Here is a 26,226-nt window from a genome sequence, read left to right as displayed (position 1 = left end):
TTTTCAGATGAGGAAGCCAAAGTCCAGTGACCTTAAGAGACTTGCCTGGAGTAACCCAGGCGGACCCCAACCCCGCCCAGCCTGCCAGGCGTGTAGCTCCTGGCCTGGGCTAAGTATGAAGGAGCCCCCCACCCCAGGACCACGCCTGCGTGCCAGCCCCCAGCCCTGCCCCCCCTGGTTCCCTCCCTGTCCCCCCCCAGCCGGTCCTGAATCTTTTCTCAAGAGACAAGGCTGGGCCATCCCAGCAGGGGGTGGGACGAGGGGCGGGAGCCAAAGTCACACCTCGTGAGCAAGCCGCACCTCTGCCAAGGCCCTCACCCGCCCTGCCTGGGGGAGCGGCAGGGAGGACAGAGGCTCCGGGGCTGGCAGATGGCAGCACGGTGAGCATGTCCCGGACCCCAGCCCTGCCCGCACCCCACAGCCCAGAGCAAAGCTTGCTGGGCAGCTGACCTGCGGAATGCCAAGGCCACAGCTCTGTGCTCACCTCATCCGACCCAGATGATTTACCAGGATGTTTCCTGCTCTGAAACTGTGCCTTAGATTCTAGATTTGCATGGGACATGTGAGAAGTCTGGCCAGGACATGGGAGTCTGAAATGCGAATGGCTGTGGACCCGGCTGTCTGCTCAGCCCAACCTCATCTCCGCTCGAGGCTTGGGAGTGACCCCCTGTCCCCCCTGACGTGCCTGGCTTTGCACCTACGCCTCTGTCCCCCACATACGCACGCACCCAAGAGGACCCTTCTTCTCTAGCATATCTGGGCAGGGTGTCAGGGCTCAGGAGGAGCGAGGAGTCAGGCCCCTCATCCCAGACCCAGAGGCCGCCATGGCGGCCTGTGATTTTGTGACTGATGCCAACATCTCGCCCGACCTTGAGAGCAACGCCACGGGCATCACGGCCTTCTCCATGCCCGGCTGGCAGCTGGCGCTGTGGGCCACGGCCTACCTGGCCCTGGTGTTGGTGGCCGTGACGGGCAATGCCACGGTCATCTGGATCATCCTGGCCCACCAGAGGATGCGCACGGTCACCAATTATTTCATTGTCAACCTGGCCCTCGCTGACCTCTGCATGGCTGCCTTCAATGCCGCCTTCAATTTTGTCTACGCCAGCCACAACATCTGGTACTTCGGCCGTGCCTTCTGCCACTTCCAGAACCTCTTCCCCATCACGGCCATGTTCGTCAGCATCTACTCCATGACCGCCATCGCCGCTGACAGGCAAGAGGGGGCTGGCGGGGAAGCCGGGGAAGCTGTCTCACTTTGTCGGGGCTCAGACAGTGCCGGTGACTTGTCCATAGTCACACAGCAAGTTAACAGTCGAACTCAGGGAATTGCCTCCCAACTCAATCACGATCTTAAAGTGTGCATCTGGGGCACCTGGGTGGCTCAGTCAGTTAAGCATCCGACTTCGGCTCAGGTCACGATCTCGCGGTTCATGGGTTCGAGCCCCGAGTCGGGGCTCTGTGCTGACAGCTCGGAGCCTGGAACCTGCTTTGGGTTCTGTGTGTGTGTGTCTCTCTCTCTGCCCCTCCCCTGCTCACACTCTGTCTCTCTCTGGGTCTAAAAGATGAATAAACCTTAAAAAAAATTTTTTTTAGTAAAAATGAATAAATAAATAAATAAAAGTATGCATGTGGGAGACAAAAGAGCATGGAACCAAAGCAGGCAAAGTTAAGGTTAGACCCAAGGAAGAACTTGGCACTGGATGGTTGTTCAAGGCTGTCGGGAGAGAAGGGCCGTGTTTAGGGAACTTCTAGAGTATTCTTCTCTGGAGTTGATCTCTTTTGGCGTCTTTCTTTTACTACAAGGACATGGCTTATACTGTTTTCCTATTCCTAGATAGATTATACTGGGAAGGATTTAATATTGCATGCAGTTACCATACAATTACAATGGGTCCAATTACTTTCCCAATCCTGTTCTCAGGGGGCCGCAAGCTGTGGCCTTCTGCTGAAGGCCGGGAGGGTGGAGGAGTGATCAGTGGAGCCAAATGCAGTCCTTCTGAAGCTGGTTGGGGCAGGCAGGGCACAGTTTGGCCTCAGAAGGGGACTGTGTGACCCTGGGGAAGAATGGTTGGGACAGATAGCAAACAAAAAGGGACACAGAAAGACAGCAGGTGTATGTCCAGGAGGGGCAGGCCTGGGACCCTCAGAGACACAGATCCCTTGTCAGGATGGTTTGAAGGGGCATGAGCCCCGCTGTCCCCTACCACTGCCCACCCCCCCCCAGTCTCCATCTCCAGGCGTCTGCCCAGTGACACACAGCAGCTGGCTCTTGTCTGCTCCGGGCTGTTTTTCTATGGAGTTTCCCTAAAGATTTCATTTGAGAAATGTATTTCTACTAATTAAAAATGAAAAGAAAAGTTCGAAAACCATTGGTCTAGGCCACGCTTCTGATTTTGTACCCAGGTCAACAGAGGCCAGAGACAAGCAGGATTGCCAGCAAGTCAGGGTCAGGGCCAGCGGCCCAGAACCCAGACGGCTCAGCTCTCAGGAAGGGGCGTGTCCCTCCTCATCTGACCACACCCCCTGCCCCCGCCAAAAGCACCTCAGTACCCCTGGATGTCTCTGCAAGTCCACTAACAAGTTCTTCTCATTCACTCAACAAATATTCGAGTGCTCCCTCTGTTTCAGGCATTGGGGAATATACACCAGAAGGAAAAATAGTCCTTGAAATCAGGCCTCATGGAACTTGCATTTTAAGGTGGGGAGGGGGGGGAGTCTGGAGACCAGGCAAGAGGCTGGTGAACAATAATCCAGGTGAGAGAGGATAGTAGCTCAGGCCGGGGTGTTAACAGTGAAGCCCCGTCCATTCGTTTCTTCATTCATTCATATGTTCAAGGCCAACTACGTACAGATACTGTTCTGGCCATTGGGGCAAAAAACAGATAAACACGGCTGCCCTGGTGAGAATTTAAATAATAAACACATGAATAAATTGTACGTTGTATTTTGAGGTCATGAGGGCTGTGGAAAAATACCAGGGAGAGGCGAGGGGACCCCAGGTGCCGGGCTGTGTGTTGGGGTGGGGGCAGGCTGGAGCGCTAGACAGGGTGTGGGGTAGGCCCCACTGTGGGGAGGGTTTGGAGCCAGGATGGGAGGAAGTGAGAGAGAGAGCCCTGTGAGCTCTAGGGAAAGATCAATCCAGGGAGAGGGCACAGCGGCAGCAAAGGCCCGTGGCAGGGTGGTGCCTGGTGTGCGTGAGGGGCCCCAGGAAAGACCGTCCTCACCGAGACAGGGTAGAAAAGCTCAGGGGGCACAGAGTCAGCACTCCCCTGGTGCCTAGAACACGCGGATGTCAACTTCCCTGCTTAGGGCAAGGTTATCCTATGGTCCAGACCTTGTCTCCAGGTTCAGATTAACCCCAGAGAGGAAGGCCCAGGGGTCATCCAGGACCAAAGTCACCTCTGGTGCATTTAAAGGACACAAATACATAGGAATAATGGCACTTTCAAGTCCTAAACCCCTGCTGCCTGCAGGCACTTCTCAAGCATCTCATTCCCTTCCCAAGACAACCACAGGGGCTCAAATGACTGTCATCTCACTTTACAGAAGAGGGTGGTTTGAGTCCCTACGGCTGGAAGGTGATGAAGTCAGGATCCACATTTAGATCAAAGCCCCAGAGCTGCCCCTCAACTAACAGAGAAAAAGCTCTCCTCTTTCCCACCCCACCTGCCAGAACAGCAAGGAAACCCCAGTCCCCCAGTTGGCCCGCTGGTCACCTGCCTCATCTGTGGGGAGGAGGCCCCTGAGGAAATGCCACTCCTCTCGTCCTGCTGAGGCACTCAGCCCAGATCCAGGCCATCTTGGGGTAGAGCTGGCCCAGGGCCTGGCCACAGTAAAGGGAGAAGGTCAGTGTCTCAGACAGAGGAAGGAGGGGTCGACAATCATCCAATCCAGATGTGCGTAACTTGTGACCACAGACCGTCACAGAAGTCCCAGGGGTCATCAGCTTCTGTGGGGGTGAAAACTCACTGTTCCAAATGGAGGCAACAAACCACATTTTGCTGGGATTCCAGCAGTGCCTGGGGCCACGTCACCGATAGAAATCACAGATACCTCTGTTGTGCAGAAATCTCCAAGCATCGACTACAGTCGTCACTACTTAAAAATTACCACGGGGGCGCCTGGGTGGCGCCGTCAGTGAAGCGTCCCTACTTCAACTCAGGTCATGATCTCGCGGTTTGTGAGTTCGAGCCCCATGATCTCGTGGTTTGTGAGTTCGAGCCCCGCGTCGGGCTCCGTGCTGACAGCTCAGAGCCTGGAGCCTGCTTCGGATTCTGTGTCTCCGTCTCTCTCTGTCCCTCCCCCACTCATGCTCTGTCTCTCTCTGTCTCTCAATAATAAATAAATGTTTTAAAAAATTTTTTAAAAAGTTACCACGACAGCAGGGGTGGGGGTGGTGCACCTGGGTGGCTCAGTCAGTCGAGCGTCTGACTTTGGCTCAGGTCATGATCTCATAGTTCATGAGTTCTAGTCCTGTGTAAGGCTTGCTGCTGTCAGCTCAGAGCTGGTTTCAGATCCTCTGTCCCCACCACTCTCTGCCCCTCCCCTACTCATGCTCTCAAAAATAAATAAATATTAAAAACAAATTTATCATCGGTTCCAGACCTGCTGCTAGATCTTGTTTAGTGGGTTGATAAAGAAGCGTGCATATTGCTGTGCCCCAAATCTATTTTATATTTCGCTAACTGTATTCCAGTATAACTGATTGTCTTTGTAATCCTGTGTAATTTATTCACATGAAAACTGTATTCCGAGGAGGGCCCCCCCATCTCGCCCCACACCCTCCCTCTTGTGAGGCGGCAACCAAAGCCCCCGGTCACAGGGCACAGCATAAGAGAAGCAGTGTGGGGTCCCGTGTCTTTGGTGGATGGTGCTCTTTGGATCCTTTGACCTTGGAAGCCGGCGGCTACCCCCAGCTCTCCCTTCCTTGGTCAGGGCCGTGACCCATGAGGCCTCAGCCCCTCCAGGCTCCTGGACGTTCCCGCAGCGGCTTCAGAGGTCCCGGGAGCAGAGGGGAACTGCACGACTTGGTTCAGGGCCAGTGCTGCCTCTTCCAGCTGGTTCTTCCCCTTCTGCAAGCCTCAGTCTCCTGATGCAGAAAATGGAGAGAACAACCCCTGCCTGAGATACTCAGGCCAAACAGCAGCTCAAATCCTCAGAGGTTCCCCAGAGAGAGGCAGGAGCTGAGGAGACAAGCCTGTTTCTGGCCGACTTCTTGGAAGAGGTGACTTTTCACTTGGACTTTAGTGAATCCAGAGTGGAAGGAGAAATTTCAGGCTGAGGAGGAAGAAATGCCCCCTACAGAGGGTCACACAGGCAGGGCTGTTCCTTGACCAGAATGAGCCAGGGAAGGTGCGGGAAGCAGTGGCACAGGAGGTGAGAAAGTAAGTGCGTTGGCCATGTGCAGAGGGCCTTGAATGCCGAGTTTAAAGGTTTGGGCCTGCTGTGTCTGGTAACCTAACCATGTGCCTATTTACATTTGAATTAGTTAAAACTCTGTTCCTCAGTCATATTAGCCACACTTCCAGTGTTCATGGCCATGTGTGGTTATGGCTACTGAACAGGACAGTTTATACATAGAGCATTTCCACCCCTGCAGAAAGCCGACAGGCAGGGCTGGTTTGGGCTGTGTCCGGGAGACTGTCGGGTTCCGCTAAAGTTTCTGAGCAGAAGAGGGACAGCATAGGGCCAAGGGGCCCAGCAGCTTTTGGCAACTGTTTTGAGTGGACTTCCAGTGTGGCCACACCGCCCTCTGGTGGCCATTTGAGAGTAAGTCCGCCCCCAGGGAGGCGATGAGGTGAGGCCTGGCCTGGGGTTTTCGGGCACTGGCTGCTGTGTGGCTGTGGGAGAGTCACCAGCCCAGGTGGCTCTCTGCAGGGGCCCAGCACGGCGTGGGAAATGGGGCTCTGGCAGGGGGGAGGGGTGCCCGCCACTCACACAGCACTCTGCTCACAGGTACGTGGCCATCGTCCACCCCTTCCAGCCGCGGCTCTCAGCCCATGGCACCAGAGCGGTTATTGCAGGCATCTGGCTGCTGGCCCTGGCCCTCGCCTTCCCCCAGTGCTTCTACTCCACCATCACCACGGACCAGGGCGCCACCAAGTGTGCGGTGGTCTGGCCCGAAGACAATGGCGGCAAGATGCTCCTTTTGTAAGGCCTGGGCCGTGGGGACCATAGTGTGTGTGTGTGTGTGTGTGTGTGTGTGCACGTACGGGTGCAGGTGTCTGTGAGCGCTTGGGATTATGTGAGTACCTGTCTGTGCTAACAGTTTCACTTAGCACGTACCACGTGTTGGGCTTGACATACATGAAGCCACTTCACTCCCCTAACACTACCGGGGACACATGTAGTATTAGTCCCAGGTTTCAAATGAGGACGCTGAAGCCCTAAAAACTAATAGGCCCAAGGTCCCAGAGCCAGCAGGTGGTGAAACGAGGGTTTAAACCCAGGCGGTCCTGCCTGAGAGCTCACCACTGCCTCCCCACACGGCTACTTAGACAAGGACGCGTGCATCCTCAAATGAGGACATGCCCGTGTGCACATGTGCGTGGGACACCGGGTGTGTGGGCACGCGGCTCCCACTGACATCTGCGCGTGTGTGCGGAAGTGTGTGCGCGCACAGGTGTGTGTTTGGGGGAGGCCACCGCGAAGGCTCAGGGTACTGAGGCAGAAAGAAAGGGCAGGTGACCGAGCCGGGGATGTTTTCCGGGGGATGTCTGGTGCCCGCCTCACGCTGAGTGGGCACCACGGGTGGGGGAGACTAGGAAGAAGAACGCAGGCAGGGGCCAGCCATTGTGTGACCCTGGGTAAGCCCTTTCCCTTGCTGGGCCTCAGTGTGCCCAGTTCTCACCGCGTGGACCCCCCACCCCCACCCCCATGCGTGGCCTGGCGGTTTAGCAGAGGATAGAGAATTTGCTGAGGTTTTGCAAGTCAGTAGTTGGGGCAGAGTCCTGCCCTGTCCCTCATAGTCACTTGACCTTTCTGACCCTTTGGCTCCTCTCGTAGGCGGTAACTCGGAAGAGAACTCGTTGGAAAGTTCTGTGAGCATGCGCGAGAAAATGTATATGACGCCGTTAGCGCCGCACCTGGCACGGAACTGGCACCCGCTATGTAGTAGTTGAAGCAGGGGACACATGAAAACAAACGTGGAGGTGGCAGATTTAGTCCAACAGAGGCCCAGCTGCCCCAAGCAGGAGGATGCGGAGGCTTTGGCGGAGGGCTGCCAGGTCACCATGGCAACACAGCCCCCACCCTCCGCCTCCTTTAACACCCCTCCCCCATCGCCCGCCCCTGCACGGTTTCCATCTGCCCCAAGCACCAGCCAGAAGAGGGCCTCGCTGTGGCCTTCAGTGCTAGGCAAGAAGCCTGAGAAGCCTGTTCCCGGGGACTGACGAGTTTTGAGGGCGGCCTCTGCCCTTAACTCTATTCCGCTCCCCGACCCCTGCCCTGCCCCCAAGGGCAAGGTCCCCGTACCGAAGGCTCAGGGAAGGGTGGAGAGAAGAATATTTTGTGACTGACCACTGGGGGGCAGTGTTTCTCCGCCTTAACACACGCCTTTCTGCCTAAGAAGGGGCCCGGAGAGGGGACCAGGAATAATAACTCAGGGCACCCAGCACCAGCTCTCTGGGGATGGTGAGTTCCGACCCTGACTCAGGCGCCAAGAAAAAACAGGAAGGCTACTTCGGTGTTACTTAGAATTCCGTGAGGATTTGGGCAAAGCCTGGTCTTCTGTGTGAGAATGTAGTCTTTGTTCTTGGGTGGGGACACTTGAGGGCTCCACCCTCACAGGCGCACATCCTGGGTGTATCGGAATCTGGTGAAATTACAGATGCCCCCTCCAGGAAAATGCGCATAGATCCCTAAAATCAACACACACACACAAATCCAGGCAATGAAAGGACGCATTCCTGATCTGGGGCAGGCCCCAGATGACCCCCACAGCCCCTTGGTGCTCCCCTCTGTGTAGGAACCTAGCCCAGGGTGAATTCCTATCCTGAACCGTGTCCCAAGGAAAGGCAACAGAGTGATATCCCTCATACTTGGGAAGGACCTTAGGCATTACAAATGGGGAAACTGAGACTAAGGGAGAGAGCAGACTTGCCTGAGGTCACCCTTAGAAGTTAGAGGCTGACCAAGAACTCAGTTCTGGCTTCACAGAGCTGACCTCTAGTGATAGGGAAATCGTTTTTTGGTAGTGATTAAATCTGTAGAGCTGTTTCATGTGTCACAGACTTTCTGCGCCTCTCTGGGGCTCTGTTTCCCTCCAGACACCGAGGCTGGTGGCCCTGCTGATCCCCAAGGTCTATCTAGCTCAAATACTCTGTGACCTCACTGCTCCTCCCTGCCCTTACTTGCTCCACAGCAGGACTAGCTGAGGAGCCCGGGGTCTGGCAGTCCCCAAGAGCAAGCAAGCAGAATTCTAAAATTCTTTTAGGGAAGACATTTGCTGGAGCCACCCGCTCCCCTCCCTCTCGGTGGCAGCACCTCTCGAAACCGGCCGGCGCACGGGTCATGGGGGGTGGGGGCCTTGGGAACACTTCAGCCCTCGCAGGAAAAGGTCACGTGGCAAGGCCACGGGTCTTAGGCCCTTTCACGAGGTGCCCCCACCCAGGCCCTGTTGGAGACGAACTGCAGCGTCACTCAGACACTGGCGTGGCCAGCACACATCTCCTTCACACCATCTTTCCAAAAGGAAGAGACACGGCTCAACACAGCCCGGCTTGCTCTCCACGGGGGCTAGATGAGGAAACGTCAGTGGCATTCGGGGCCACTTGCTCGAAGGTGGTGCGAGAGAAGGTCTGCTGGCATGAGCCATGTTCCCAACCCAATGCTGATGGGCAGGGAGAGATGACCAATGTCATGTAGTGACTCTGTTGTCGCTGCCCCGTTCCCTGATAAGGCTGCCGGTGCAGGGTGGAAGCATGTCAACTCCAGAAAAATCTACGTCTCCAGACAGACAGATGCAGATACAGACTATATATATAATCTCTCTAATACAGGTGCACATACACATGTCATATATACGCAGGATTCTGGAAGAAAATAGTCCAAATTATTACCGTGGTGAGGATGCAATGAGTTATTTTACTTCCTCCTTTGTGCTTAATGGCATTTTAAATGTTAAACAAATGTATTATTTGGTTAACTTTTTCATTCCTAGCTATTTCCTTTTTTGGTAGTATTTGTCACCTGGAGGGACGCAGGGGAGAAAACGCTGGTGTCTCTTTTGCAGCAAGGGAAGCCCTCTTTGGGCATAAATGCTAGCCCGTGTTGCCTTTTTAAAATTTTTAAGTTAAATCAAGTCTTGGGAGGTGGTCCAGGGTGGCTAGCCCAGAGTTGGCTTAGAGAAGCTCGCGGGGTCCGGGGGACTGAGCGCTGATGGATGCCGAAGTCGCCCCCGGGCCGTCCCGTGCCCAGGCCTTTGGCTCTCCCTCCAGGTACCACCTCGTGGTGATCGCCCTCATCTACGTGCTGCCTCTCGTGGTGATGCTCTTCGCCTACAGTGTCATCGGCCTCACGCTCTGGAGACGCGAGGTCCCCAGGCACCAGACGCACGGCGCCAGCCTGCGCCACCTGCAGGCCAAGAAGAAGGTGGGCGCCGGGGGCGGTGCTCGGCGGGGGGCGGTGCCTCTGCCCTCACTCTGTTCCGCTCCCCCGCCCCCCCGCCCCTCCATGTCCGGCCCCCAGAAGGTCTCAAAGCTCCTGTCTGGGCCCCGCCTCGGGGCCTCACCCTTCCGGGCTCGCAGCCCGCCCCTGCGGGGGTTGCGGGTGAGAACATGATCCACCCTAACTTGCCCGGTCCCCAGTCCCTGAACAGAGCCTGAGTTAGTTCTTCCCGGGAGGACAGCTTGCCTTTGGCCTTTGGCCAAATACGAAGTTAAAGGAACTTCCCAGAATGTCACGAGAATCGGAGAATCCTAAAACCCCACGGAATTTCAGATACTCCCAAGAATCTTAGAATAATAAATTCTCAGAACAGACGTTTTGAGAAATCGTAATGTTGAATTTAAGAAGCCCCACAAAAGCACAGGAGGCTCCCGTATAGAATCACAGGAGAATTCTCAAATGTTGGAACTGGAGACCTCCGAGCTCTTGGAGACTGGGTTGGAGTCCAGCTGTACCCAGTCTGCATTCCATTTCCAACCCAAGGGCCGGCGTGCCCCCTCCTCCTGCCATTCAGGCCCCCCCCCCCCCCCAAGGAGTCTGTGATTCAGACCTCGTCCCGTCTCTCCCAAAGCTGATCTTTGCCGTGGCCCCTTCCTGTTAGGCATCCAGGGGGAGGTAATGGTTAATCCCATCATGTATCAGGTCAAAGTCTCATGTCTTTGAGGCTTCATGTCTGCTACTAGGCATTTTTCACAGGGCAATTCAGGGAGGTGATGGGATATGGGACACCATCTGAATGTCCCTCCTCATGAAGAGCTGGCCTCCACTTGCCCTCCATTCCCCCTGGGGTACTGGCCCACACTCAGGAGGGCCTGCAGAGACCAGGCAGGGAAGGGAGAAAGGTCAGGGAGCAGGCCCCCGGGGCAGAGGCTGAGGTCCCCGACTAGAGTCTCACTACCTACGTATAGAAGGGCTGTGGCAGACACAGATCCCAGGCAGAGGGGCACCTGGGAACCCCTAGCTGGCAGAGGGGAGCCCCCCAAGGATGGGGTTAGGAGCTAGAGCTCACCCACCGTCCAGGGAGGGGAGCTGCTCTGAGTCAGGGATCGGGACACCTGCTAGAGGAGGTGGCCACTGAGCTGGGCCTCAAGGACTTGAGGACAGCAGTGTGGGCAGAGGGGCGGGCCTGAACAAGAGCCCCGAGGTGCAGGGCCCGGGAGTCAAGGCGGCGTGTGCTCCAGGGGACTCGAGGCTTCCCAAAAAGGCCCGAGGGGTGCCCTGCCACCACCCTTGGAGGGTTGGGGGGTGGGCAGGGGGCTTCCAGGCTGAGGAGTGACCTGAGCCTCTCCCGGCCCAGTTTGTGAAGACCATGGTGCTGGTGGTGGTGACCTTTGCCGTCTGCTGGCTGCCCTACCACTTCTACTTCATCCTGGGCAGCTTCCAGGAGGACATCTACTACCACAAGTTCATCCAGCAGGTGTACCTGGCGCTCTTCTGGCTGGCCATGAGCTCCACCATGTACAATCCCATCATCTACTGCTGCCTCAACCACAGGTGAGCCCTTGGCCCTCTCCTCAGCCCTCAGGGCCCCACGGCCCGGCCTGGTCGCATCTGGGCATCCCTGCACAGCTTGAGCCTGCGCCCCTCGCCCCCACAGGAGGTTGCCATCCCCACGGTGAGCCCACCGCTCAGTCCTCGCTCGGGTCTGGGCCTGGCTTGAGCCCCACCTCCTCGCCAAAGCCTCGCCCCATTGCCCAGGCCCTAGTTCTTACCGTCGGTCTGCTCCTGCTCTCTCTTCTGAGCCTACATTTGGGACGAGGCGAAGAGAGAAGGGACAGAGATGGAGGGAGTAGGGTCAGAGAGAGGCCAAAAGGCAGAGAGGGAGGAAGGAGCCGGGTAAAGGAGGTGGGGACTTATTCTGCCCTGACATTTTTAAGAGCTTTCTGCAATGACGAAGAGCCAAGGACTTTCCTTGGGCCAGGTGAGCAGCACCAACCCCACAGTAGGAAGAGCTCAGTCGGGGCCCCAGGGCCAGGACTGGAGAGAGAGCAGGCTGCTCCCTGGGTAGGTTACAGTGCATTTCCTGCCCTCAAAGGGCAGGAGGAGTGACCTTGGCAGTCAGCCAGGGAGGAAGGCACCAAGTTCTTACTCCTCCCTCAGACACACCTGGTGCTCCCAGCCCTGTACGTCTGGGGAATTGGAGGCCCACAGAGGGGCTGGTGTTTGCTCTGGGGCCCTAGGGGAGGTGGAAGGCGGTGGCCCAGGTAGGAACCCAGCACCCAGGTGCCCTGCTGCAGAGTGGGCTCGTCAGGCTCAGGAATCCCTGAGGGAGGGTCAGGTAAGAGGAGATGAGAGGTGGACAGGGAGGCCTGGTCTCAACCAGACAGTGACGTCGGGCAAGGTTGGGCCTCTGTGTTCATGCCTTTTACCACCCGCTGCCCGTGTGTCCAGGTCACTCGTGATGCCATCAGGGTCTTTGTTGCTCAGATATCCCACGTGCCTGGGGCGGGCCGGAAGGAAGTGAGAAAATTCTGGGTTTTTTTTGTTTGTGTGTGTGTGTGTGTGTGTGTGTGTGTGTGTGTTTAATGGGTGACAAAACCCTCCACTGTCCACGGAGAGGTAAAAAGTAGATAATAGGAGAAAGGGAGGTGTTATCCCCATTTTACAGATGAGGAAATGGAGCCTCAGAAAGGAAGACTCCTGAACTGTATACACAAAGCAACAGGGCCAGGATTGCATGTATCTCCAAGGCCTGTAACCTTAACACCACACCACACATTTCCCTTGAGGCAGCTTATAGAAGAGCTTGGAGACAGGGACTGCCACATCAGGGAGGGGCCCCCAGCACCGCGTGTCTGTGCATTGGTCACTCCCCTGTTACGCAGTGACAGTCCCTGAGAGTCTGAACAACTCCCCAGGCTCTACGCATTTCTGAAATAACCCCAGAATCTTCAGTAGTTGGTGATACTAGCTCTAGAGCAGGACCGGTGCTCCTGGCAGCAGCCTTCATTCCTTCACAATACGCTCACAAGTGGCTACATGTGCCCGCACTGTTCCAGGCACCTGGGACACACCAGTGCGCGAAAGCAGATGATTCCTTCCCTCGAGACGCTCACATGCTAGCGGGGAGACAGACAATAAGCAAGCGTAATGAGTCCGTGAGTCACACAGTGTATCAGGTGGGAAGTTCTAGGGGAAAGAGGAAAACCAGAGCTGGGGAAGGGACGGCAGGAGGTGCCGGGGGAGAGCCGTGTTACAGGATGGTCAGAGTAGGCCTTATTGAGGCCTAGCTGTCTGGGGAAGGACTCCGAGCGGAGGGAACAGCCAAGGCAAGGTCCTGCGGTGGAGATAAGGACTTGGGCCGCTACTCGGCCGAGAGGAGCCCAGCGGAGCTGAGTTGGAGAGACGCGTACTCTGACTTGCCTTTTAAAAGAATCGGCCTGGCAGCACGTTGGAACGGGACGACCGCGGGGCGGGCAGAGCAGCAGGGGATGGGGAGGCTGTTGCAGGGATCCAGGTGAGAGACGGGGGTTTCAGACTGGGGTGACAAGTAGTCAGAGTCTGGATGTTACTAAGGTAGAGCCAACAGAATGATGGAGGGGAGGCGGCATGTGAGAGAAGGCAAGGACGGACGGCTCCGGGTTCTGGGCATGAGCAGCCGGAAGGACGGCCACGGGGGCAGGGGTGGGAGGGGAGGAGGGGGAGCTCCGGGTGGGACATGCTGGGTGTGGGTGGAAGGGGCAGAGGCCGAGAAGCTCCCACAATAGAGACATTTATTGGGCCCCCCGCCCCATGGAATCTTACAGAGCTACAAGGTGAGGAACCAAAGTCAGGCCTGCTCTTCTGGAACATGGAACCCTGTGTCTCCTGGGCTGTCACCCAGGGTCTCACTGATTTCTGCTCCTCTCTGACAGGCCAGTGTTCTCTGCCAGCCCATTTCCTCCATTGTCTGCTCCCCCTTCTTTTTCTTTTTTTTTTTTTTAATGTTTTTATTATTTTTGAGTGATATAGAGACAGAGCATGAGCCGGGGAGGGGCAGAGAGAGAGGGAGACACAGAATCTGAAGCAGGCTCCGGGCTCCGAGCTGTCAGCACAGAGGCTGATGCGGGGCTTGAACTAGGGAACTAGTGAGATCATGACCCAGGCTGAAGTCGGTCGCTTAACAGACTGAGGCACCCAGGTGCCCCTGTCTGCTTCCCCTTCTAATTTAGATTTTAGTGTGGTCATGGGGAGAATTCTTTTTTAAGCAAATATACCCAAACTGGGATTTTCTTTCAAAGCAGCCCCCTTGGGAGAGCGTCTTTACTGCACCCAACACTGCCAAAGCCCAGATTTCTTAAGACTCCTCTAGAAAACTCCTTTAGGGGCCAATTAACAAGTCAAACAAAAAAACTCTGTTGTTTCTTTAAATCGTATTTGGTTTCTTTTTGTCTGTAATAACAAATGGTCTGATTTGGCTTCGTCACCCACTTCGGTCACTAGACTTAGCTCCAGATTACTTCTGGATGTTCCCAAAAATCAAATCCACTGAGGAGTGTGTCTCCCAAGAGATAGTGAACCATGATAGGCAATTAGGAGAGCACAAAATTCCCGCGGGGGACAGCCGCAGGGCAGTTCCTGTAACTGTCCCCTCACCCCTCTGCTCCACGTGACCCTCTGTCTCTCAGGTTTCGCTCCGGATTCCGGCTTGCTTTCCGTTGCTGCCCATGGGTCACGGCGACTGAGGAGGATAAGATTGAGCTGACTCACACTCCATCCCTCTCTGTGAAGGTCAACAGGTGTCACACTAAAGAGACTTTTTTCATGGCTGGGGACACAGCCCCCTCCGAGGCTACCAACGGGCCGGCCGGGGGCCCCCAAGACGGGCTGCCTACTGAACCCTGAAGCCTTGTGCCTGGCTGCTGGGTCAGGCTTCGCACCCTTTGAGAAGTAGCCAGTTGAGAGGTCCAGATCTGAAAGTCTGACCCCCGCCCCAGCCTTCAGCACATCCGTGGAGAGACAAGATGGGGCCAGGAACTCTGCAGTGGGTGCTAACTCTTGAGAGGGCCCAGTCACCCCTGACCATGCTTCACGGCAGCCAGGAAGAGTCAAAGAAGACGGTGTAAGCTAACGCTGGTCTAATCCAGGTGCCGCACGCCCCGAAGTCTTCCTGGAGCACACAACTTAATGAGTGGACTGGATCCGGTATAAAAGAAACGCGGCAACTGTGATAAAAGGCAACCGACTTCCAGCGTTGGGGTAACAGGGAGTTCCGGGTACCGTGGCAGCTGGAGGGCCAAGGGGACAGCTGCCGATCAGCTCCGGACAAATGTCGCCGTGTGGTAATGGGGGCCCACGGTTGCCAGATCTTCTAAATCTCTCGAGACACGCCAGAAATCCAAACTTGTGGGGCTTCCAGACTTGTATGTACAGTTTGGCTCACGTTTTTATAAATATTGGTTAAACCAAACTGAACACCCGTGGGCAGCACCCACTGATTTATGATCAGGCTACGGACACAGGGAGGAAGCTTCTTATTTTGCAAAGGCTGTGAGTGGATCCGACCGGGGGCTTCTCTGCTTCAGCATCTGAACGCAGATCCAGCTCAGTGGAGGTGGTGGTTGAGTCAAAAGGAGCCTCAGCTGCGTTGCCTCAGACCAGTCACCATGAACTAGCATGCCAAACACGTGTTAAGTGCTTCATAAACAGTCACCGTGATTTTTCTCAACACCAAGCCGGCGATTTCACACGAATGCCTCCAGGAAGTGGGCACCAGCCTTCACCCTCGCTCCAGCAACAAGAAGGTGACGGGCAGAGAACGCCGACCATCTCGACTCCCAGAGAGCTCCAGGCCCGGCCCAGTCCACCGCAAGGACATCCTTCTCCCCGCTTGCCGACTCACCCTGCACACCCCCCGCCCCTCCGGAAGAACCACATAACGCTGTAAATGCACAGCAAGAGAGTTTAATGCCGTGTTGCCCACAAAGATCACTGTGCCATAGGGACTGGCAGCACCAAATAAAGGGACTCCGCTCTTGACATGCCAAGGGAACGTGCAGTTAGTCCTGGAGGAAGCCACGTAGGGCTGGAGTCGTGGCTTGGGAGAATCACGTGGCACCTCGATCACCAGGTGCGGACCGATGTGGGATCTGTTGATGAGCCGTGGGGTAGAACAGCAACCTCAAGGTTGAGGTCGGGTAGGGGTGGAAGGGTCAGAGGAAGATCAACTTCCTGGAGAAGGGATTCATTAAAAGTGAGAGAGGAGGACAACGCGGGCAACCTGCTAGCCCGGGCCTGCTGCGAGACTTCATCTGTGCTGGAACAGGGGGCCTACATCGTCTGTTCTCTTGGCAGAGGGTGACCAAGGGCGGGGTCTCCCTGGGGATGGCAGTAGGGAGACCAGAGTTGCACTGTCCTCTCATTAAAGCCAAACAGCCTCTGGAAGGCCCTGGGGGACAGAGGCTTTCCATCGCTCTACCTTCTTAAAGGTGCGGGGGTGGGACCCTGGGCCGGGGCAGGAGGTGGCCAGACAGGTGCTGGAAAACAAGGGGAGAGGCTAGTTCTGTCACCCCTGCAGAGAGTAGAGGTGGTTGTCCCAGAAGAAGGCTGGGGGGCTGAAGAACATGATCTTCACGTCAGACTCTTCCCCCGACCCAGAATCCCCAGGGCTTGGTGTTCACCGCCTCCCCCACCCCGTGTCCTCCCCGCTCTCCAGCCATCAAGCATCACTCGGGTCTTTGAATTGGTACAAAGTTTACTAGGTCATACAACATGGCTCACAAAAGCAATGGGAAATTCCAATGGGGGCACTGTTTGTCGGTTTGGTTCCTTTTACCCAAAGGAGACAAGACATTTACCCGCAGAACTGCCCACCTCCCCCCCCGCAACAAGACAGACAGAATGCAAGACTGTCACGGCATGGCTCTGACCAGTTCCACGGACACACGATTCAGTGGCACTGACACGTCTTGAGGGCAACCTCGGGACGCCAGACAGCAGTGGGCGCTGGGACGGGAGGAAGCAGCTAAGGTTCCCCCGGGGAGGAAGTCCCGGCAGTGTCTGCTGGTGATAATACGTTTCACACAGGGGATGTGTCCCCAAGGACGGGCTGCGGAGGCCCAGGAGGCCTGCCAGATGGTGCGACTTTTCACCTTGGGCCAATAAATAACTCTGTAGGACGAATGCAGAAACTGGAAACGGACGCCACTAAACTTCACACACGGGGAGCGTACGACCGGGTAGAAATCGGATCATGCAGAGTGGCGGGGGCAGACGAGGAGGGGCTGGAGTGGGGAGAGATTATCGACAGCACGCGCTCTATTTTGTACCCTACGTTATGCGCCATTAGTTGGCTTGGGTCTCCCTCCCCGCTGCGGCGAGGCGGGCCCTGGCGCCGGGGTCTCCCAGCACAGCTCGCTGGGAGGGACAGGGGGTCGCCGCCTGAAGAGAGGAGCGCTGGAAGGACAGCAGGCCGGGGGCCGGTACTCTTAGCTGCTCGCTTCTTCCCGGAGCCGGACGCCCACGGCCGTGATGAGGGCAGCCCCCTTGCCACTGCCGTCTTCGGACAGGAGGAAGGACACGTTGCAGTTCGGTGACAGCTCCTGCACGGTTTGGTGCATGATTCTCGAGAAGCTGGAAGAGACAACACACAGAGGAGAAGGGTAGGTGGAGAAGGGAAGGGACACCGGACCCGCGCGGAGACGCTACGGGACCCTAGTGAGAAGGGGACACGCGAGGTGGCTCCTTGACAACGGTCGGGACGACCGTGGATTTGCAGCCAATCCCGCCACCGCAGTGTTCAGCCGGGAGGAACTTCCGAGAGTCCAAAAATAAGCGACCGTACGTCTCGCCAGGGCCAGGCTGAAGTGGCTCAGGGCAGCGGAGCGCCCAGAGGGGGTCCCACTGCCCTCTCTGGAACACCGCCAGGGCCCGTCCGGCACCTTAGCCTCGTGATTTTCAGTCCCGCCGATGGCTGTCACCCCCTGAGGAAGGTGACACTTGGCAGAGCGAAGCACCGAAGCACAGCTTCCCGATGACGGGGCCAGGATGACATGCAGGTGTGTGCGGCTCCAAACCCCAGCTCTAAGGTACACGTGTGCTGCCCCAGGGGATGACGGTGGACGGACACAGGTGCGGATGGAGCAAGTCCCAGGCCGCGGCCACGACGTGAGCGGCTCACGCCTGCCCTGACTCGGGCGAAGTTGCTTCTAAGTAGAGTGACGCTGCGGCCCGGCTTACCCGGGACGGCCCCAGTGTGATCATTAGCGGCACCCTCTTGGCCGGCGAAAGCACCCCGGTTTAGGCAATAAGTAATACGGTCGCTCTGTTCGTAAGAGCCAAGCTTTGGGAAGTGAGGTAGATCGAAGGGCAGGTGGGGCCAAACATCCTCCTTGACCATGGGGTCTCAGACCCGTGACCCTAACGAGGCCGCTCCGCACCCCTCTCTTCCCTACAAAGCCCAGAGCCGACACGAACCCCTTCCAAGCCTCTCGAGAAGCTGATCGGGCAGGGGACCGTGACAGTGGGCCCTCCTCCCTCTGTCCTTCACACCCTCTCCCCACTTCCCAAACACGGCCTCCTGGCCAGGCGGCGGCTACCCAGGCTGAGGGGGGTGAGCCCACCCCGACCCTTACCTCACACTCTGCCTGACTGAGGAGGGGCCCAGGAGGAGTGGGGAGAGGGATATGCCATGCCGCTGGCGACAGACCGAGCGAAGCCACTCCTCTCCAAGGATCTCGGTTAAACTTCAGAGCAGCTCGTTACCTGGCCCCAGACAAAGCCGGGTCCCTGGATGCACAGCCCTCAGGCCGGCCGTGTCCTGGCAAGGAACTTTCCCGATGGGACTCACTCACATCCCGGTGTCCCACAACCATCGGGACCACTCACCAGCCCAGGAACCTCTGCCCACCCAACCGGAAGGAAGCCCCACTCACTGCGGATGAAGCTTGTAGAGTGTTCCATCCACCCCCACAGTCACACTGAGATGGTCCAGCCCTCTGTTCTCGCGGATCTTGTCCACCACGGCGGCCATGCCCGCACCGCACAGCTGCGCGGCCCGTTTGGACACCACCCCGCACACGGTCTTGACGAGGATACTGTCGTCACAGGTGCTATTCAGGCCCAGCTGCTGGAGGATGGCCCGGACCTGGAGCAGTGCTAATCGGTCACTGTGGTGGACAAAAGCCAGGGGGGCTGGATGAAGCGGGACCCCCCAGAGCAGCTGGGGAGCCCACTCCAGAGGACCGGCCCCGAGTCACTGTGCTTACCACGAATAGGGTCGTGGGGGCTTTCTTCCTCCAAAATAACTTTTGTTTATTTTTAAATAACAAAAGTATCACACGTGAAACTGTAGAATATTTGGCAAATAGAGAAAAATAAAACTTGGAAAATTAAAACTATCTACCACACCAGGGGCAATTCTATTAACATTTGAACGTATTTCCTTCCTTCCGATCTACTTTTTTTTTTTAATGTTTATTTATTTTTGAGAGAGACAGAGACAGAGTGCGAGTCATGGGGGGGGGGGGGCAGGGGCGCAGAGAGAGAGGGAGACACAGAATGGGAAGCAGTCTCCAGGCTCCGAGCTGTCAGCATAGAGCCCGACACGGGGCTTGAACTCACAGACCGGGAGATCATGACCTGAGCCGAAGTCAGACGCTTAACTGACTGAGCCACCCAGGTGCCCCCAATCTACTTTTCCTAAATATCACTATCTTTGTTCTTACAATATGCAAAATGGGCTTATCTTTTATATGTGATTTTCTTGCCGACTTTTTTCCTACTTCACACATGTGAGCAACTTCCCACATCCTTATCTGCGAACAGGACTGGAAACAGTGCCGTGGCCTTCCACTCTGGGGACTCACCCTCATTTATTTAGTCAGGTTAGAGAAACTTGACGTTGTTTGCAATTCTCTGCTATCGTGAAGTAACACTCAAAGTTTCCCATTTACAAATCTGTGTGTGCAACTCTGATTTCTCCCTTAGGACACGTTTTTGGGTCAAAGGGATTTTGACACATATTGCCAAGTGCCTTTCAGGAGGTTGCATCAATTTCTTTTTTTTCTCTCCCTCCAGCTGAGTTTTGGCTGTACTTGTCCCCACTGGAAGGGATCATTTTTAAAAACATGGTAATGGGGGCGCCTGGCTGGCTGAGTCGGAAAAGCACGTGACTCTTGATCTCTGGGTTGTGAATTTGAGCCCCGTGGTGGGTGTAGAGATTACTATAAATAAATAAGTTTTTAAAAAGGTGGTAATGGCATGATACTGTAGTTTGATCTGAGCTCTTCTATTAGAAAGAATGACTTGGGGTGCCTGGGTGGCTCAGTCGGTTGAGCGTCCGACTTCGGCCCAGGTCATGATCTCGAGGTCCGTGGGTTCGAGCCCCGCGTCGGGCTCTGTGATAACCGCTCAGAGCCTGGAGCCTGTTTCAGATCCCGTGTCTCCCTCTCTCTGACCCTCCCCTGTTCATGCTCTGTCTCTCTCTGTCTCAAAAATAAATAAACATTAAAAAAAATAATTTAGAAAGAATGACCGTTTTTTAAAAATGCGTTTCTTGGCCACATGAACTACCTGTTAGGTCAAGGATAGTTGGGATATTTGTCTTGTTATTATTAAATTGAAAGAGATGACAGTGACCAACAATGATGACAAGGGTGGTAGGAGCAGCCAGCCTTTTTTGAGGACGTAGCACACGACAAATGCTTTACATACATCACCTCATTTTCTCTTAACAACCCACTGACACATGTAGCGTTATTCCTATTTTAAATATGAGGAGGGGCGCCTGGGTGGCTCAGTTAGCTGGGCGTCCGACTTTGGCTCAGATCATGATCTCGCGGTTTGTGAGTTTGAGCCCCACATTGGGCTGACAGCCTAGATCCTGGAGCCTGCTTCAGATTCTGTGTCTCCCTCTCTCTCTGCTCCTCCCCCACTCATGCTTTGTCTGTCTCTCTCTCTCTCTCTCTCTCTCTCTCTCTCCCTATCAAAAATAAACATTAAAAAATTTAAAGATGAGGCAACTGAGGCTGGGTGAAACTGAGTAACTCACTCAAAGCACATATAGCCAGTGCAACACAGCGGGTCTCAAGACCAGTTCTGCCGAAGCTCCCCCGACCATGCCCCCACTCTGCATCTTGTCATTCATGGTGCAAATGGGTTCCTTAGTTTGCTCTTTGCCTTTTAAGTTTGGTTGCCATTTTTCTCTTTTTTTGGAGAGAGAGGGGGGGTGCAAGTGAGCAAAGAGCAGAGAGAGAGGGAGAGAGAGAGAATCCCACGCAGGCTCCACACCGTCAGCAAGGAGCCCGAAGTGGGCCTTGGGCTCACAAACTGTGAGATCATGACCTGAGCTGAAGTCAGATGCTTAATTGACTGAACCACCCAGGTGCCCCCAATTTTTTTTTTTAACTTACAGAAGCTATGTAGCTAAATTCTGCAATTTTTTCTTTACAATTTCTTTCTTTGCTATTATTCTTTTTTAAATTCTAGTATCATTCATGTTGATACTATTCTTCAAAAGACCTTCCCCACCACTTCCTACCCATTAGGATGGCTATAATTTAAAAAACGGAAAAAAATAACAAGTGTTGACAAGGACGTGGAGAAAGTGGAACCCTTGTGTGTACCGTGGGTGGGAATGTAAAATGGCACAGCAACTGGAAACTGGAAAACAGTATGGCGGTTCCTCAAGAGTTAAAAATAAAATCATTACACGAAATGTTGCTCACAACAGCCAAAAGTCCAAGCGTCCGCGGGCAGATGAACGGATAAACAAAATGTGGTCTAAATGTACAATAGAGTATTTTTATCCTTAAAAAAGGAAAGAAATTCTGACACGGGCTACCACATGAATGAACCTTGAGGACGTTATGCTAAGTAAAATAAGCCAGTCCCAAGAAGACAAACACTGTAGGATTCCACTTTCATGAGGGACCTAGAGCAGTCAGATTCAGAGACACAAAGTAGAAGGGTGAGTGCCGGGGGCTGGGGGCGGGACGAATGGGGAGTTACTGTTTCATGGGTAGGGAGTTTCAGTTCAGGGTGATGAGAAGGTTCTGGGGATGGACAGGGGTGGTTGCACAACACTGTAAAGGAACTTAATGCCACTGCACTGTGCTCTTCGAAATGGTTGCAATGGTTAATTGCATGTTATGTATATTTTACAATTAAAAAATAGTAACAAGGGGCGCCTGGGTGGCTCAGTCGGTTGAGCATCTGGCTCTTGATTTCGGCTCAGGTTGTGATCTCACGGTGGGGAGATGCAGCCCATCGGGCTCGGCGCTGACAGCACGGAGCCTGCTTGGGATTCTCTCTCTTTCCCTGTCTCTCTGCCCCTCCCCCGTGCTCTCGTGCTCTCTCTCTCTCAAAATAAATAAGTATCTTTTAAAAAATAAAATACAGTAAAAAATGTTAACAAAAGTATTCACAGAGATATTGTTCTGGTTCTTCTAGACTCTTATCTTCCCCACTTAGCTCTTGGCTGCGCTCGGAATGAGAGAGAGGTGAGAACGGTTTCCCCATCTGTAATGAGCACACGGCACCGGCTGCTGCCTCTCCCTCCCCCACTGCTGTGAAATGCCGCCAATCGGTGCGCTGCAACCCGCCGGCATCCAGGTTCCGGGGCCTTCTGTCTGCTGCTAGCGCTTCACCGCTTTGGTTCTGGTGGCCAGTGAGTTTGACGTGCCGGTTACAGATGCAGGCACGGGGGAAAGCAAGGAGCAGGCTCCAGCGCAGCCAACGTTAATGTCGCTTTTGTGGCCATTCTACAAATAAGGTGGCTCTGGCATAACCACCCTTGCAGAGCACCCCGCACCCTGTCTCACGGCTCACCACGGGAGAGGGCAAAGGCAGGGACAGAGCGATCACTGCACACGAGAAAACGGGAGGAAGGCAGAGCAACTTGGTGGGGGCCGTGCCTACTGGGGGACCAAACTGTGCGATCCCAGGCTGCCTTTCAGATGAATGCGGTGGGACTAGAGCCCTGGTTCCTGGCTCTACTGGACCCCGTGCCCTTCAGCACGGGCTCTAGAATGCACCTTTACTGTCCTGAAATGGAGTCTGTACAACCTCAGACACATGACCTCAGACATATATATAAAGCTCCCTCCCACATAAAGAATGAATTAAAAGGAAAATCATGGATAATAAAACTTTATGATTTCAATATGTAGCTGCTCAGGGGCTACTACTCCGGAGCGGGGCGAAGGGGGGACCCCCTCACAAGTGACAAAATATCCCCTGAGGTACCTCCATGCCACACAGACCTCTAGCAGGCCTGCGGGGAAGCCCCTCATCACTCACCTCTCAATCTGGGAGAGATATTTGGTCTGAAAAATGCCGCGAGTCTTCAGCGGCTCAGAGATCTGCCCTCGGAAGAGGAACCCCTTCTTGGTGAAGTCGATCAAGATGTTGCGGACAATCTCACCCAGGTACATACCGCTGATCATCTTCTCAAACCTGAAACAGGAGCCGAAGCGGATGTCCCTGTGAAGCCTTTGGTCTCCCAGTAGCCCCGGGCATTTTCCTGCCCTTCGGGGGCATCACCAGCCTGTGCACCAGGCCCTGTGCTCCTCAGCAGAGGCAGAGAGAGGCCAGGAAGCGCTGAGAGATCCTCAACCCTCCCCAGGATCAGAAACGAAACCACCAGGGGCGCCTGGGTGGCTCAGTCAGTTGAGCGTCTGACTTCGGCTCCGGTGATGATTTCATAGTTGGTGGGTTCGAGCCCCACGTTGGGCTCTGTGCTGACAGCTCAGGGCCTGGAGCCTGCTTCGGATTCTGTGTCTCTCTGTCTCTCTCTCTGCCCCTCCCCCACTCATGCTGTTTCTGTCTCAAAAAAAAATAAACATAAAAGCAAATTTTTTTTTTAAAGAAACGAAACCACCAGCGTTCGCATCTAGCTGCTGGACGGTCTCCCTCCTCGCCTGCCCTCCTACCTTTGCCTGGCAGAACCCGCTCCAGCTGTCAGCTCAAAACTCTCCTCCCCGAGGCCTGTCCTCCTCCCCCCACCGGGTTCTATCTGCCTCTCTCAGGCTTCCACTTCCGTACACCCTCCCTTCTTCACAAGGTACACAGGCACACTGCACTCATGGTCTGCAGTGAAAGCCTGGAGAGGCTGGCGCATGTGTCCTGCTCAACCTTGAGGCCCAGGGCCTAGCACAGCCCAGTGCTACGCTCTCAGTCGAGTGCTCAATAAATATCTGCAGAATAAGCAACCAACTGGTCTGAGTCTTAAAGGGACAAGAAGACAATGAAGGGAAAATTCCTACTAGATTTTTGGAAGGTTTTGAAAAAGCCCAGAGTACCAGTCAAGCCCCCAGCACAGGGATGAAGCCACACACGGGCTGGAGGGCTCAAACAGCTACCGTACTCCTGAGGGCAACCTGTTCCCAGGGCTTTTAACTCCAGCTCTCGCCATGCTCAAGAGCCTCAGAAATGACAAGGGATTTAATGTTTATTTATTGACTTTGGGGTGGGCAGAGAGAGGGGGAGAGAGAATCCCAAGCAGGCTCCGTGCTGACACGTAGTGCCCAAAGCGGGGCTCAAACTCATGAACCGTGAGATCATGACCTGAGTTGAAATCAAGAGTCAGACGCTTCACCAACTGAGCCACCCAGGTGCCCCGAAATGACAAGGGATTTAAATGCTTCCATGGCACATGCCCAGTCCCAGTGTCCCCAGACTGGGAAGAGTCCACTGGGTCCTCCAAAAGATTTCAGGTGGTTCGCAGAAAAAACATGATTGCACTATTATGATCAATTTCCATCCAGCCCTTCTCACACCATCCAGAATGCCATCTCAGTACAGGCTGACGAGGCTTTAACCCCTTCCATCACCTGCTACTTCCCAGCTACCAAAGGGGGGGTCTTCGTTTAGACTCTTTGGTAGGAAACGGGAGCTAGACTCGAATGATGCTGACCTTCCCTAGATTCACTTTATGATTATCATCTATGATAACGCTCGTGTTCCCTTCTTTCTCTGGTTAAACTTACATTAAAAATATAAGCTGACTGAAAGAGAAACATTAAGTAAATAACAGCACAGGTGGTATTTGGAAAAAGCAAGAATCTTGAGGGTAGCTGGAGAACAGCTCTTATTTGGGAGGTGCTGCCCCCTCCCTCCCCGCCCCCCCCATTCCTTCTGTCTGCTCCTGGGGACACGGCTCGGACCAAGTCAATCCTGGTGACGGCAGAGGATGGCCTGAGTCCTGGGAGCCTGAGACAAGGAGTCATCTGTGTCTACGCAGGAAGGACAGACACTGCCATCTCAGGGACAGTCTCTGGGACCCAAGCTCCAAACAGCCACGAGGCAGTGCAGGAGGCTGGGGGAGGATGAACAGAGCCGAAGCCCCTCACCCCCACTGGCCACATCCTAATTTACCTTGACCTTTGACAACTGCAGGTCAAGTGTGTTTTACTTCCACTAAATAAAACAAAACCCTGCTGACCAAGAGGTTTCTATTAGTCTGCTGGGGAAGAAACACAGAGCAACGGGAAGGCCAGAATGTTCCAGGATGAACATGATCGCTGAGGGAAGCGGTGTGGCCGCTGCCACCTCGTCCTCTGAGCATACTCGGGCAGAGGCGGCACGACACCAGGACGTCAACCTGGGCCCACTCGTATCAAGGCGGCGACCCATCCTCCTGGTTCTCTGCTCTCCTTGAACCAAAAGCAAAGGTCAGGAGGGAATCTGAGGGACTAGTCTCCACACCTCTGTCCCAGACTCCTCTCCTACTAGAAACTTCTTCCACTGTTAACAGACCGAATGCAGCCTCATGCCCTCACCGTCCCTTCTTCCTCTACCAAGCACCATTACCTTTGTTTTCCAGCGTTTAGAGAATATTCATCCACCAGTCTGTCATAGAGAGTTCTGATGTCATCGAGACACCCGTTGTCCCCAAAGGCACCCCACTCCATGTTGATGCACATTCGCCCCTCGTCCCCCTCCAGCATCTCGACATTCTTCATTTCTTCCATGTAGCAGGCATTGCTGCCGGTCCCTGCAACACACAAGGAGGGGGATGAATGGCTGTGCCACCGTGCCCGGGGAGGCGGGGAGGCGGGGAGGCAGGGAGGCTCCGGGGCCTGGGGCTCCCCAGGTATGGGATACATTTTTGAGACGAATAAAGCCACAGCTTCGCTTTCCTCAGGTTTTTCAGGAAAACCTCAAAATACAAAAGGAGAGTCAGAGAGCATCCGATTAGACGTCAACATCAAGAGCCTCGTGTGTTTACCTGCCCAGGCAGGGCCATATATACCTTAATGGAAGACGGTGTTCCAACAGGGCCCTGTGTCTTCAACGGCAAAAGTTTAGGCAATATTCAGGTTGGAGGGACATTGCCTTCTCTCTCCTCTCCACACACACAACTGTGTACACACATGCATGTATGTAAAATATTACACCGGAGGTTGTCTACTATCACCCATGGAAGTCTGCTTATCTTTACTGATCAACCATGGTCACGGGCTATGCCTGCCCAGTCCACCCTCCCATGCATACCAGAATGAAGCCCACGGTTGGTTCAGGGAAGGCCAGCGTCCTCAGCATGTCAGTGGCACCTTTCTAAAGGTGACACCATTTCAGTGTCATGCCCTCTTTGAAAATCAGAGGGTTCTTCTGAGAAAAGGAACACTTCTTCAGATG

The 26,226-nt window shown here is 54.8% G+C and overlaps 2 protein-coding genes across 3 annotated transcripts in view; one reads left to right on the top strand and one right to left on the bottom strand.

Moving 5' to 3' along the window:
• Positions 1-299: 299 nt before the first annotated feature.
• On the top strand, positions 300-16,044 carry TACR2 (tachykinin receptor 2). The gene is made up of 5 exons (XM_019444382.2): positions 300-1,216; positions 5,959-6,153; positions 9,441-9,594; positions 10,967-11,163; positions 14,277-16,044. Exons 1-5 carry the CDS (start codon positions 825-827, stop codon positions 14,491-14,493), a joined length of 1,155 nt encoding a protein of 384 aa, XP_019299927.2. The 5' UTR covers positions 300-824; the 3' UTR covers positions 14,494-16,044.
• A 280-nt stretch (positions 16,045-16,324) lies between these two features.
• HK1 (hexokinase 1) overlaps positions 16,325-26,226 on the bottom strand; it is a 123,999-nt gene continuing 114,097 nt past the window's right edge. For both annotated transcript variants that reach the window (XM_019444379.2, XM_053888538.1), the window contains 4 exons: positions 25,399-25,582; positions 22,888-23,043; positions 18,522-18,755; positions 16,325-17,220 (listed from right to left, as the gene is read on the bottom strand). In XM_019444379.2, coding sequence (XP_019299924.1) covers positions 17,076-17,220; positions 18,522-18,755; positions 22,888-23,043; positions 25,399-25,582 — 719 coding nt within the window. In that variant the 3' untranslated portion in view covers positions 16,325-17,075. The remainder of the gene's footprint in view (positions 17,221-18,521; positions 18,756-22,887; positions 23,044-25,398; positions 25,583-26,226) is intronic.

The sequence above is a fragment of the Panthera pardus genome, unplaced genomic scaffold (genome assembly GCF_024362965.1).
Source record: "Panthera pardus isolate Hobbes unplaced genomic scaffold, ASM2436296v1 HiC_scaffold_22, whole genome shotgun sequence".
Classification (NCBI taxonomy): Eukaryota; Metazoa; Chordata; class Mammalia; order Carnivora; family Felidae; genus Panthera; species Panthera pardus.
The sequence above is the reverse complement of the archived record's forward strand: the minus strand, read 5'-3'. Positions and strand labels throughout refer to the sequence as shown.

What these genes read in the sequence shown, in the direction of transcription:
- TACR2 (XM_019444382.2), top strand. Translation starts at nt 825, where the DNA reads ATGGCGGCCTGTGATTTTGTGACTGATGCCAACATCTCGCCCGACCTT. An exon ending in ACCGCCATCGCCGCTGACAG is followed by an intron (nt 1,217 to 5,958) that starts GCAAGAGGGGGC and finishes CTCTGCTCACAG; the next exon opens with GTACGTGGCCATCGTCCACC. An exon ending in TACTGCTGCCTCAACCACAG is followed by an intron (nt 11,164 to 14,276) that starts GTGAGCCCTTGG and finishes TCTGTCTCTCAG; the next exon opens with GTTTCGCTCCGGATTCCGGC.